General features: G+C 41.3%; 1 protein-coding gene across 1 annotated transcript in view; it reads left to right on the top strand.

Annotated features, from left to right (window-relative positions):
- otog (otogelin) overlaps window positions 1-14,481 on the top strand; it is a 61,563-nt gene that overhangs the window by 23,775 nt on the left and 23,307 nt on the right. The window contains exons 25-40 of the mRNA XM_019867230.1: window positions 409-533; window positions 809-1,021; window positions 1,225-1,390; window positions 3,336-3,410; window positions 3,993-4,036; window positions 4,223-4,388; window positions 6,928-7,035; window positions 7,544-7,682; window positions 8,618-8,752; window positions 9,719-9,865; window positions 10,091-10,210; window positions 10,353-10,469; window positions 11,712-11,868; window positions 12,010-12,036; window positions 12,637-12,798; window positions 13,126-13,404. Coding sequence (XP_019722789.1) covers window positions 409-533; window positions 809-1,021; window positions 1,225-1,390; window positions 3,336-3,410; window positions 3,993-4,036; window positions 4,223-4,388; window positions 6,928-7,035; window positions 7,544-7,682; window positions 8,618-8,752; window positions 9,719-9,865; window positions 10,091-10,210; window positions 10,353-10,469; window positions 11,712-11,868; window positions 12,010-12,036; window positions 12,637-12,798; window positions 13,126-13,404 — 2,180 coding nt within the window. The remainder of the gene's footprint in view (window positions 1-408; window positions 534-808; window positions 1,022-1,224; window positions 1,391-3,335; window positions 3,411-3,992; window positions 4,037-4,222; window positions 4,389-6,927; window positions 7,036-7,543; window positions 7,683-8,617; window positions 8,753-9,718; window positions 9,866-10,090; window positions 10,211-10,352; window positions 10,470-11,711; window positions 11,869-12,009; window positions 12,037-12,636; window positions 12,799-13,125; window positions 13,405-14,481) is intronic.

Raw genomic sequence — 14,481 nt, 5'->3', positions numbered from 1 at the left:
TATATATATGTAGGAATACTGGACTGTGGTCCAGTTTCTGAAGGGAGGGTTTCATGCTCTGCTTGACAATGTCACAATAGTTGTCGGCATTCATGGTTCTATCAATGAGCTCCTATATATATATATATATATATGTAGGAATACTGGACTGTGGTCCAGTTTCTGAAGGGAGGGTTTCATGCTCTGCTTGACAATGTCACAATAGTTGTCGGCATTCATGGTTCTATCAATGAGCTCCAACTCCACAGTGCTGGCAGCACTCATGTTTCTATTTTTTGAAAAATTGGAAGGCATTAGGATGTAATTCTTAGCAGCATAACATTTTTTGGAGTAAATGATCATCATCACTTTGACTTATAGTCATCCGCTCCTGACCTAGGGTATTCATGTAATCTTCTCCTCCTTCAGGTCCCCTTCTGGGATGATAGAAAGCACTCCTTTACTGTTTGGAAATGCTTGGAAGGTCTCGTCAGCTTGTACACTCAGCTTGATCCCTCCTCAGCTTGACCCTTGCGACACACACCAACAAGCCGGTTAGTTGCGTCCTTTTGTTTCTTATGTTGTCATTTTTCTACATCGTCTTTATATTACCTGTGCCTCGCAATGTTTTTAAATTCATCCTCTTCATTTAAATCATTCAGAGAAATATTTTTTTATCAATTTTAAATTTGTGATAAATATTACTTCATCACAGTAAGTCCAAATACTCAGCGCATGTACTGTAAAGTAGTTTTATCCGATGCAGTCAGATTGTACGGGCAGTTGAACTCACATTCTTTCACCCCCTTTCTTCTTTGTTTTTGTTCAGTGGCCTATGCATCCGAGATGTGTGATGTTCTGAACCAGGATCTTTTCTCCCCCTGCCATGAGTACCTCAGTCCAGTGCCATTTCACCAGCAGTGCCGCTCAGATACCTGCAAATGCGGAACAGCTTGCTTTTGCTCTGCTCTGGCTCACTATGCTCGCCACTGCCGCAGATTCTCCATCCTCATTGATTTCCGATCACGTATAGATGATTGTGGTAAGATTTGGACACATTCATGTTCTATCTTGCAAAGACAGTGTTGTGCAGTTTACTCCTAACATCGTATTTAGAGGCACTGTGTTGTACATTTTTTGAAAACTTACAGAACAAACACCCAATAGCGCTTTTCTGAATAATCTACAAAAAAAAACCCTCAAATTCAAACTTTGTGCCGATGTTGTCTGCCTCACTGATTGCAGCGGTCACCTGCCCCACCACCATGCAGTATGGTATGTGTGTGTCATCGTGCCAACGCCGCTGCTCAGCCCTCTCGTCTTCGCAGCACTGTGGGAGGGAGTGCGAAGAAGGCTGCGTCTGCCCACTGGGATTATTCTACGACCAGCGAACACACGCCTGCGTGCACAGGTCAGGCGGGCTCCGGGGTGGGGTGTGCAATAATAGCAGGAAAAGTATGTGTAATGTTGAACACCCTCATCCACCAGTGGTATGACGCCAATGGCAGGATGGCCCTTGTTACATTCTTACCGTACCATACCAAACTGTTGAGCTGGACTGAAACAGGACTTTTTGAGAGTTCAGTCATTGGGCGCTCCCTTTCAGGCTGCTTTGCCATGGGAGACATACAGCTTACTTGCTCGTAACTGTCCCACGATTTTACATCCCTATGCAGCATTACTTACTCTGTGATAGAGTTACTTCAAGGAAGTGAGCGTGAAACCCCCTTTTCAGTCCCACTTAGGCTCGGGACAACACAGATATCTGATAACGAGTGAGAGAGAACTTGTAAGACAGAGGCCAATGTGTGGACCATATGTCACAAAGACTTGCCATTTACCATCGAAGAGATTGACTTTAATTTTAGATTACTTTGTAAACATTTCATAGTAAACATTTTATGAAAGCAAAAATCCATCGAGATGGACTAACATTTCTACTTTTTGTCTGCATGTTTATATACTGTGTGGCTGGTAAGCACCATGTATTCGAGACGTAGATGCGCAACATGCATGTTTGTCTTGCAACCGGCAAGTTTCATTTATGTGTTAGCGAACCTATAAAACAAACAGAACAGAAAATTGAGCACTTTTATTTTGGTTTGAGGCTAAAACTTATCAAAGAAAGGTTATGATTCACGTTGAGAAGTGAGGCAAAACAAACAAAGACAGGAGAAATCATAGACAAGCACTTGAGCGGTCTACTGATTTGTATTAAATGTATCCGAGACCACCCCAGAAGTCCCCAGATTTATAAACAACTATAGTTTTGCGGCACCAATTCTCTGGTTTACCACTCTGCAAGCGCATGCATCGCAGTGGTTGCTAAAGTATTTGGTTTAGATCATGCAGCTGGCTTAAGTGGTATCAAGTGTGACTTGATGTTCCCTGGTTTAATGTGTATGCACTACGTTTGTGACGTGTATCAAAAGGACAATGACCTGAGAGCCTGACCACCCAATAAGGTAGATGGTGGGTGTCCCAGCAAAACCAGGTCACCCCCTCCTGATCATCCCCAAGGCCACCCCACAGGCCAGGTGCAGCCCACCCCAAGGGCCCCCCAAGCTACGGGAACATACTGACCCCAGGGTGGAGAGGCCGTAGGTGGGATTGGAGCATGAATTGGGGTTGATATGGGAGGTACGGACCGACCAGAGCACCCAGGCAGCTTTTGGGCCCGTGGGCGAGGTCGCAGTACAACAGAGAGAGCAACACTCACGCCGACTGGAAGACGCTCTCTACCCAGCCTAGTTATATGCCATGTATATGAAAAAAAAAACCATTATTATTATTATTTTTTTTTTTAATGAATATGTTTGAAAAAAATCCGCGATGCACTGAAGCCGCAATAAACGAACCGCGAAATAGCGAGGGATCACTGTATATTAATTATGTGAGAGATACACTGTCATGTGTCTGGCTTTCATTTTGAGATTTTGTATGTGGATCATGACCCCTTTCCAAGATGTAATAAAGAATGATGAGATAAGATAAGCTAAGATAAGAAAAACCTTTTTTGTCTCACAAAGGAGAAATTCCCAATTCACAGCAGCAAAATTATGAAAGGGAGTAAGTAGAAGACAAAATTGTATAAATAAATATAAAACTTAAATATAAGCATATTAAAAATGGGTGAGTGGGGGATACTTTGCTGGGCAAGTGGAGTCAGTGCATGGGACACCAATCGGATCAATAAACTTATTCAGTAGGCCCGTGACACTGTTGCTGTGCCTTATGCGAGTAAATAATTCTTGTGAGAGATTTGGCAAGATTTATTTTATTGTAGTTTTGAAGTTTTTTGGTAATTGTTCAACTCACATTTGCATTCACGGACTGCTTTTCTGGTGATATTGCAGGAATGAGTGTCCCTGCACTTTCCTCGGTGCTGAATATGAACCAGGAGACGTGATCATGACATCAGCAGGTGTTCAGTAAGACCCTCCTCTCCATCTCTGCTTCTCCTTCATGTTTAAAATGGAACTGCACACTACAGAGCACACACACACACACACACACACACACACACACACACACACACACACACACACACACACACACACACACACACACAGACACACATACATACAGTTACACACACGCACACACATTCAAGTTCCTACACTTGCTTTTTGAATCTTGCAAACTATATTGTAATGTAATTACAATGACCAAGGGAGAAACACATATGGAGGTAGCGTAATCACGGCACATCGGTTTACAAGTAGACAATTTACAGCAAGTCAGATGTGACACTGACCTCGACAATGTGTTTCAATGAGGTTTCATTTCATGTCAGTCTCAATCGAGACATATTTAGAAGGCCTCTCTTCATCCAAGCTTCCATTCCAAGCAACCAAGTGTTGGATGGTTCAAAACACATATTGACTCATTAGCCCCACTCTGAGATGGAAGGAAGAAAGAAAAAAACGAAAGTAATGGTTTAGCTAAATTTGTTTTTCTTTTCTAATGTGCATGAGTTCATTATCATTTGAGCTTTTCTGTTGTATTTCTAGGTTGTGTCTGGATGGTATATTTGTGTCACAAACAACAGACGGGGGTAAGTTCAAATTGAAAACAAATTGTGCCTTTTTGACTCTATAAAAGGGTTTACATTTAAAAATACAGTTTTGGATCTCATTCATCTCATCACTGCAGAGTCCAATTAACGTTTTTTGGGGTGCAAAATATGTTACGGAATGATTGGTCTTCTTTACGCGACGTGTGATTTGTTCTGTTCTTGCAGACAGCTTATGCCCTGTGAGTCAGTTTTACCACAACTGCTCTGATGGAGAGAATGGCCTCCTTCCAGGACGAGGTGTGGCCTGTGAGCGCACTTGTGAATCTTACCTCCTCAACCTGACCTGCTCAGCACATGAGCCATGTGCCAGTGGCTGTACCTGCCCTTCGGGGTGAGTCGGACATCCATCCATCCATTTCCTGATCCTCTTATCCTCACAAGGTGGGTGTTGGAGAGGGGTGCTGGAGCCTATCCCAGCTGTCTTCGGGTAATAGGTGGGGGACACCCTGAACTGGTTGCCAGCCAATCGCAGGGCACACAGAGACGAACAACCATCCACGCTCACACTCACACCTAGGGACAATTTAGAGTGTTCAATCAGCCTGCCATGCATGTTTTTGGAATGTGGGAGGAAACCGGAGTACCTGGAGAAAACCCACGCAGGCCTGGGGAGAACATGCAAACTCCCGCCCTGAGTCAGACATGTCCGTGATTATAACGCAGAATGAGCAATATACAATCCTTGCGCATTCTGAGCAAATGACATTTGATAGTGTGCATCTTGTTGGTTTTGGATGTGGAGATGGAGGAAAAGGAGGATAGACGCTAACTCTTACTGCAGACAACTAATTTCAAATCTTTGAACCTAACGTCATCGCAGTATTCCAACGAGGACCTCCCCATGAGCATAGTTATTTGATCCCTTTAATCCAAACTGGCTACATGCCCAAAAAGAGGGTTAAGTAATTTTGTTCTGTGAGACCAAGCAAAAAGTCATCAAGATAACAGTGCACACTGGCGGGGTTAAAGAAATGTATACAAGTTAATGACCCCTTTGCACAGATTACAGGGTTGACTGGCAGAGATTGTTTTGCGCTCGGTCATAGAATTTTTACATACCGGTAAATCAAATGTTGCTCTATTAGCAGACCTTTGGAAGCATTTGGAAACTGCATCTAAAATTTCCAGATGGCCAAAAAACCCCCAAACATCTTAATTTGTCTCTCCACAGCTTGAAAATACTAATACAGTAGTTACATCATCAATATGGCACAGGGAGCTGGTTTGAGAACCACATTTTATTTTTTTCAAAATCTTGGAGACATATGGAGCCCCACATATATGGGGAACATTCTTTTTTTTTGTACTTGCCCTAAAATTGATATGTGCACAAAATTGTTTTTTTAGTGTGAACATTATAACTACTTTGTGACAACGAACTAGTATTTCATGTTTGCATTATACCTCTATCGTGGCCATAAATTTGTACTTTGTGACCAGAAATCTGCAGTTTTTCTTGATGTTATGCAGTGTATTGTGGCCACAATTTAAAATTGTCCCTTTGAAGTGAAGATCCATATCCAGTATTTGTAACAGCTTTCCCATAAAGCAGTAGGTCATTCATCCAAAATAATCACTAAAACAACATTTTTCGTGGATCCATGTGATCAAATTTCTCAATGCCAAATGTCCCCCTTCATCATCATGAAACCATGAAGCACAACAGTGTTTTTCCTAACGTCATTGCAAAGAGAAAAGGTTAGCCAGGTGCACAAACAGCTCCTGGTTTTCAGGACTCTGCGTCATTTAGCTGGGTTGAGTGAGTCATTAAGTCCAGTGAACCGAGATGACCTTTCAAATGACAAAAACTTGGATGCCATCTTTTCATGTAATTGATAGTATACAAACGACTGTCATTGTGAATATCGACACATAAGGTTTATTTACCTTATCGGGATGAATAAATACGGTAGTGAGGCGACTGCAGAAGTCTTTGTTATGCAATGGTGTTAAAAATAAAAATATTTTCTCTTCCAACACAAATTTGAGAAATTGCACATAACATAACATAATATTGATATAATATTTTTCCACAAACAACTTATATATTCATTAATACACCCTCTGTTGCATTAAGATTCTCTTTGCTTGTTCCTATTGTGGGCATATTTTTTGGCACGGTCACAAATGTTGGCGACTTTGATGTGGGGTAAGTGATACAACAATTTGGCTGGCGGACAAAGAAAACTGTTAACAGCGTTTTATCTGGGGTGTAACTCTACTCAGTTGCATCGGGGGGTTTCAGGAGGGGTCATTCAGTTTGTCACGACATTGTCTAGACTCGGATATAAGCTAGCCGTTGATATTACAAGATACTTATCCGCTTCGCATTGCAGAGCAAGGAGTGAATGGAGGAGGGGACCAGACAAAAAAAAGACTTGTCTCTCCCTTCCTGTGTGAGAATCCTCATTGTCCAGATTTCTCATGTAGGTAGCGAATTGAACCACTTTTGATTCAATGGTGCTCACTCAGGCAACTTGGCAGCCCTTTCATTTTCTGGCATCGTTCCTCACCTGACCTGAAATATTTTGTTCTTAGCAAACAGAGTACCTGTAAGTGGGAACAATTTTTCATTCCGATCACTGTTGTCTGACATTTTCACTTGAACATTCAGTTTACCTTCTAAAGAACTCGCTTGTTATTTTAAAGGATTCACACAATTAATTATTAGCCCCTCTAAAAGTGGAAGACCCCACTGCTCAAACAAATACAGGCAAAAAGACAAAACTGATGGATATGCAAGGCCTGTAATGCAGTCACTCCTTGACGGTTGTTGTTGGTCACCACCTCATCGCATATTAGAACTAAATCGGAAGACTCCACAGAACGCGCTCATGCTCACGATTTGTACCAATTCCTTTTGCCACCAGCTTATTGAAACATGGAGACGAGTGCTTTGAGCCTGAGGCCTGCCCTTGTCTGTGGAAAGGAAAAGAGTATTACCCCGGTGACAAAGTGTCTTCCCCCTGCCATCAGTGGTATGTCTCCACAGAGTGTTTATGTCTATTCAGCATCATTGAGAGTAGGATGGAACTTATTTCTTGAAATGTCGGTGTGATTTCCTCATTTATGTCCACTGTGTGATCTAACGCAGCGAAACACAGCGTCAACAGCATTGCTACATCATCGTTTAATTGACCTGAAATCAACGTTGAGGTAGAGCAGTGCAAGGGTCCACCTGATATCATAATTCTATTGTCACAGAGAAGAAAAGATTTGGGAAATAAAGTGGGTTCTTGTATAACTCTGATTCTCTCTGTTGTTCATCAGTGGTGAAAGGGAACCCTCTCCCAGTGATCTCACTCTTTCTGCCCATTTGTAATCCAGGTAGAACATGATGATGATGATGACAGCCTAATAGTGATTCAGCCATTTCCCCTATTCAGCTCTAGACAGTTTCCAAAAGGAGTGGCCAATACATGTGAACAAACTGTCTTTGTAATGGAGTGACAACAAGTCCATCCTGAAACTTTGCTGTCTTTGTAGTGTTTGCCAGCATGGGACATTCCAGTGTGTGTTTCGTCCATGTCCATCCATGTGCACAACTTACGGAGATCGTCATTACCGAACTTTTGATGGCCTGCTGTTTGACTACATTGGGGCTTGTCAAGTATATCTTGTAAAGGTACAATTTTTTTTTTTCAGGATTTTGGTTCAGTATATGTATGTGGTCATGGGAACCATATCCCTCAATGCATCAGTCATTACATATTTATCACCCACAAAGTAAATATGCGAATGGCTTTAACTGCAGCACTGGCATCACTTTGTTTCTTAGGGTCTCGAAAAAAAATTGAATAAGCTTTTAAAATTAACCGAATCAAATATTTGAAACAAACATGTGCATAAATTATATGCAAATATACAATATTGAGTCATCATTAAAAAAAATCGACTACTTGGCTTTTTTTTTTTTAAATTAATCAACGTGTCTCTCCAAAACGTCATGGTGATATTCTTCGAGGAAAGCCAACCCAGTATAAAAAACAGTTGTTTCTATAAACAAAGTAGAAAGGAATTTGTTCTAATTATGGGGAAACGCAACTCCATTAATGTGATGATTCAAGCGGCTCAGTTTTGTTGAAGCGATGTAACCCAAATCTGTACAGAAATCTGAATTTATCATCGTATTTCATGAGCCTATGCTAACACAGAAATAAAGTCATGATTTCAATAAATATTTGTGTGCTCCTGTGTAACCCCTCAGTAGCACTGATGAAAAATGGTGGCCCCCTCCAGCATTTCAGTTGCCCATCCCTTCCTTGAGATGTTAGTCTGGCATTGCGATTGTCAATACACCCATCAAAATCATTTCCATCCAAATTATGATCGAATCATAGCACTGTATTATTTTATGATTGTTGCATTGTGTCAGATATTTTGCACTTTGTTCTTTAACTGTCTTGTTCAGCCAGTCTTACATTGTGAGACCACTGAACTGACCACTTTATTTCACAGACAGTATTCATGTATGAATATGAATGGTGCGCATTTCAAACATCATCTGTTCAGACGTTGACAGTGTTTGTCTTTACTGTGTTTTTTTTTTTTCTCCTGCAGAGTAGTGCTGATTTGATTCTCAGTGTGACAGCAGAAAACATTGATTGTTTTGGCAATGGCATAATCTGCAGGAAATCACTATTGATCAACATTGGAAGATCCTTCCTAACTTTTGATGATGACACTGGGCAGCCTGTAAGTCAAATTTGCAAGTTGTCGATCAGAAACAGCAAACAATGCGCATGTTTTGTCGAGCCCTCATATGCCCACAAGAACAGACAGGCACATGAGTGTGTGGAGATAACGTTTCAGAGAGAAGGAGTGATGTACAGTTGGAAAGGAGACATTTCATTCAGGTGAAATTAAAAACAAATGCCGTGCTGAGTATTTTTCGCAAGCAAGAAGTGGGAGATGAGCTTGGAGGTAGGATCTGTTTTCTCACAACCCCTCTGCCATTCCCGGCGCCGACGTTGTGGACGTTATGTCCATAATGCGAGCGGAGTCCACGCTCGTAAATTAGGCCTCTGAGACACCAGATGAAAAACAGCACTGTCATCTTCATGCGGACAAGGTAGAAGTACATATTAATTGCAGCATTGTCCACAGGTGTGCAGCGAGTAAATGACATGGTACACATGGAATAAGTACCCAGAGAGCATTGAATATTACATTAGCAAAAAAATATATATACCAAGGACTGGTGGTGTTACCATAAACAAATAACAGAGCAGATAAATATTTCATTGCACCAAGAGTAAAGTACAGTAGTGGAAGGTAAACAATACCAGCAATGGTAAAGACAACACATACCAACAATGGTAATAGACAATAACAATGGTAAGGAATGAACAAGCACACATTTACACTTGACAGACCACACACAGACATAAATATTGGTGTCATCTGCAAAAAGAAGGAATTTTCGTGCTTAGCATACAATAAAGATGTCATTGATATTAAAATTAAAAAGTTGTAGGCCGAGCATGGACCCCTTGTGGACTCCAAAAGAATTATTGTTATTAATATTATTATTATGATACTGGGCTATTAACTTTTTAACCACTGTCCTGCAATGCCCCAAATACAATATCTTTTGAGCTGGTTGCGTAGATTGAATGATTAATTCATGAATTTATTTATATTGTACAATATGTATTATAGAACCCAACTAGTGTCCTTGGAAGGAATCAGAAGATGATCATCTGGCCTGCCGGCTACTTCACTGTGATTCATTTCCCAGAGGAGGACATCACCATTCTATGGGACCGTAAAACCACCATCCACATCCAGGTTGGACCTCATTGGCAGGTATGTGGCACATTCCAATATAAAACCAATAAACGTCAACATAACAGCTTTCTGTCAAATGCGATAAGGCAAATACTTCAGGATTTTTCAAGATTTTGGGGTGGCCAATAACCCTGTATTTCACCCGACTAGACTAGTTTAGACACCGTTGATTTAGCCAATCATGATGAAGCTCTCGATGTCCAAACAAAGGTTAATTCTTCTCAATTTTGATGATGTGTGAAGGGGAAGCTGAGTGGTCTCTGTGGAAACTTTGACTTGAAGACAGTGAATGAGATGCGCACACCCGACAACATTGACACAACAAGTCCACAAGAGTTTGGTAACAGTTGGACGGCAGTTGAGGTGAGTCAAGCACATATTGTCATTGTGATGCATTTTACTACCTTATGAGGGCAGTTTGACAGGACATTATTACGGTCCAAATATCTGGTACCATGATCATCACCAGATGTTGCTTCACCATTTCTTGTTAATTTGTGTTGAGTGTGTGAATGGTCCAGATATGAGACACCCATGCACTCTAACTCCACTCAAAGAGCCATTTGCCAAGCAGCAGTGTGCTGTTCTGCTCAGTGAAGTCTTCCAGGCCTGCCACCCAGTGGTAAGTAGTGGCGCAACTGATGGGAATAACTGGTGCCTCGAAAAAGACGTTTCGAATTGTCGATAGTTGCCACAAGATGGTGACAAAGCATTACTTTTGTCGAAATGAAGCTCCTCAATTCACCTGAACATTTCTTTGTTTCTTGACCCCAAGACGCAACAAGATAGTGCTAAAGCACTACTTTTGTCGAAATGAAGCTTCTCAATTGACTTCTGCATAGTTCCTTGACAACAAGATGCCACTAGTTGGCAAGAAAGCACAACTTTACCAAAATGAAGCACTTCAACATAGTTCTTTGGCACCAACATGCCACAAGATGGCACCGAAGTAATAATATCACAAACAGAAAACACGTGCGAGAATAACAGCGCATAGGTTCCTCACAAAAAAATCAGCAACTATCTGCGAATTCTGAACGGTAAATATGAGATATGTCCCCAGTCAGTCACACGGCACATATTACCTAAGCAACTATTAACACTCTAATATACACACATATAACATTTAGTCTTCAAATAAACCAAGATCCATGTTTGTGGAATGCGGGAGGAAGCCCATAGAGCAGGGGTGTCAAACTCATTTCACATTGTGGGCCACATACGGACTCGGTAGATGTCAAGTGGGCCGAACCATTAACATTATACCATACTGTGCTATGAATCACCAAAATATCATCTCTTTCCTTTGTTTTCATCTCAAGAAGCATTGATTGGCGCTTTTCATATCATTTGGGTCTATCTCAGTGACAGACTGAGACTGCTGTTTTCTTCCCTGATCAAAACAATGTTGTCTTCTACTGTGATCAAAACAGTATGCCCCCTAGCGGATAATCCACGAATTGCGTTTTATTTAAAATATTCATTCTGTGTCTTTAATGCATTTTTTTTTCCACTTTTAACTTATCCCGTTGGTCAGATCGAAACTCCTTGGGGGCCGGTTCCGGCCCACGGGCCGTATGTTTGACACCACTGCCATAAAGTATCCACACAACCACAAGGAGAGCTTGCAATTGCCAGAAGCCCAGAGATAAGGTTCAAACCCTGAACCCCAGAGCTACAAGCCTAACTACTAGGCCACCATGCTTCCCACACATAAAATTCAACATGAATAGTCACAACAAATGTTTGTGCAAAACTGCTGTTACGTATCAAACGTTCACCAGCTGCTGTTTATCACTTGGGAAGAAATAGTTCTCAACCGCTGCTTTGATTGGACTACTTGATGTGTTTTCATTGCCCTCAGGTGGATGTCACCTGGTTCTACATGAACTGCCTGGCAGACACATGTGGCTGCAATCTTGGAGGGGACTGTGAATGTTTTTGCACGAGTGTGGCAGCGTATGCCCAGCGTTGCTGTCACCAAGGAATTCCTGTCGATTGGCGCTCGCCCTCTCTGTGCCGTAAGTTGGAATGTAATACAGTATATGGATATTACATCTATTTATCAAGAAGAAGGTGTATTTTTCTAAATTACATTTCCCTAAAAAATGTATTCATGATCCAATGTGTCTTTTACTCATATTTACTACTTCTCTCTGCAGCACACGACTGTGAATTCTACAACAAAGGTACAGCAGCCTCTCCGCTTTATGTTGATGCAAGTAGAGACTACTAGTCAAAACTTTGGAAACACTCTAATTCTGTGCTTTTTCATTATTATAAAATGTACTGAATTGGAGATTATATACCGATACGTAAATTATCGGTAAATTATTATGAAGAAATACTGATGGAATTATTTGGGTTCAAAGTAGGCACCTTTTGCCCATATAACAGCTTTGCACGTCTTATTTTCTCAGTCAGCTTGATGATGGGGATGTCTGATGACCTGCAATGACCTTCAGTTCACAGCTGTGCATTATCAAGAGTTAATAGCTTGAGTTGCTTGACCTCAGCTTAAGGGGTTAATGTGTGAGACCTTCATAGTTTGAATTATTTTCCAGACTATATCGGCACTGTAGTTCATGCTTATGTATTATTTATTATCATTTGTGTGTCTAATATCTGAGGTCTAAGTGCCCGGATTACAAAAACAGGTTCTCTCACCTCCCTGCCGTTCTGGTTTTTGTTGTTGGAATAAATCACAGGTCTTACAAAGTGGTTATTGACAAAATGAAACACATTTCTTTTCGACAACCTGCAGTAACACAGCTTCATCATTTCTGCAGTTCTTGGGAAAGGCCCTTTCAGGTTGCTGCCCTTCAGAGATCGGACTTCGTTGCTTGTTGCCAGCAGGTCCAGCGGCTCAGTGTTTGTGAAGCGAGGAAACCTGAGTGACGCCCTCTCACATTTTATGATGACACCAGGCCTGAGCAGAGCCCGACCACATGGTGTGTTTCTCTTATTAACTCAACAGGGTTCACCTTTACGACTGGTCATTAGTGGTCAGGATCAACAGAACTCACTCTTGAGATCATTTCTCAATTTTTATAACAAGCACGTAGATTTTGCGTTTGAATCTGTTGTGTGATCTTTTCTTTGTGGAATTAGCACGTTCTCGCTGTGCTTGAATGCGATCTCACCAGCTTTCTCCAACAGTTCCAAAAACATTCACGTTCATCTGCGATTCTTAAATTTGAGTGTGAATTGCTGTCTCTTCACAAAAAGCTCCGGAAACTGATCCATGAGATTTCTCACATTTTTTTCCCTTCTCCCAGATACATCACGGATATCCTTTGAGGCAGCACACAGGCCCAATCACTTTCTGTTTGTGAGCCCCAGTGGCCAGGTGAAGCTGGTCAAGTGGGAGCAAAGTGAGGCTTTCTGGGATGGAGCCACCTTTGTGCTCCACAGGGACACCTGGCTCTCAGGGTATGACTCCCTGGAGTCCCACGCAAAGCCTGGATTCTTCTTACATGCCACCCTCCCTCGCCTCCACCTGCTCAAATATCGTCACACTGACAGCTTCCGCAAGGCCACTCTTTTCAAACTCGCAGGTATTACTCACCGACTCGCTACAGGACTTCACATTAAGTTGAATAACACCGCAACTGATGGAACAATGTGAGGAAATGAAAGTACCGGTAAGTAAAATGTAATGGCCCTAGGGTACAAGAAATAACAGGAGTGGCATTAATCCCAAATTGTATTTATTTATTTATTTTTTGTAATCTCAGCAGGCTTACCTGTCATAAGCTAATTTCTGAGACGAAATGAACGTGAAGCTGATATTGCAGTCGTCGTATGACAGGTCGCATGATAAACGATTTCCCTAAGTGGGTTTCTCAGGCTTCACTCAGCTGTCCGTGAGGTCTTGACACAGAGTTCAAATGGTGTCAGTGCTCCTCCTTGGGGTCAAAAGTCAACACTTGTGGATATATTGTTATTGCAGCTAAAAAAAGGAGCAGCATCTGTCCCGTTGTAAAGGACCAAGTCTTAGTTTTACTGCATATAGAAATGAAACAGCATTACAATTGTTATATTTTTTTTACATTAGTCATACTTGTGGATATGACACCTTCTATATTGTCAAGATTTTTGTCCATTTAAGATTTCATACCCATTTACATAATAGGATCGTGATTGTCTGCGATATTTTGTCTTTCTGCTGCCAAAACTTGTCTTTAAACCACCATAATACTGTTTACAAATGATAAGCCTCATCTAAAATAGGAAAATGACAATTTTCCCTCTTTTTTTAGTCTCCTGTTTACAGTGCTTTTCGGAAAGTCTTGGAAAAAATGTTACTTTGTGTCCCTGTGAAGTGGAATTAAAAGTAAGGGCCAATTGCAATTGTCACTCAAACTGATTGCGTGGGCTGTTGCTGGGTGTGCTTCGTGTGATTTTATGAACATTTGGGTCTTTTATTAAGATCCTAAATAGCGCTTGCTAAATTGCTTGTTTACTCACTCGAAGAGATTGCACGTGCTGTTGGCAACAAGTGTAAAAAGGGCTGCAATTACGCCGAGATTGAGACACATTTAAAAGTTGAAATGTTCCAAGGAAACAACATTCACTTTTTTTTGGTGGTGAGTTCAAGTAGCACTTCAGACAACCAAGAAATTCTCCTCAGA

This window comes from Hippocampus comes, unplaced genomic scaffold (genome assembly GCF_001891065.2).
Source record: "Hippocampus comes isolate QL1 unplaced genomic scaffold, H_comes_QL1_v1.1 scaffold2, whole genome shotgun sequence".
Lineage (NCBI taxonomy): Eukaryota > Metazoa > Chordata > Actinopteri > Syngnathiformes > Syngnathidae > Hippocampus > Hippocampus comes.
Note: the sequence above shows the minus strand (reverse complement) of the source record. Positions and strands in the feature narration are given on the sequence as shown.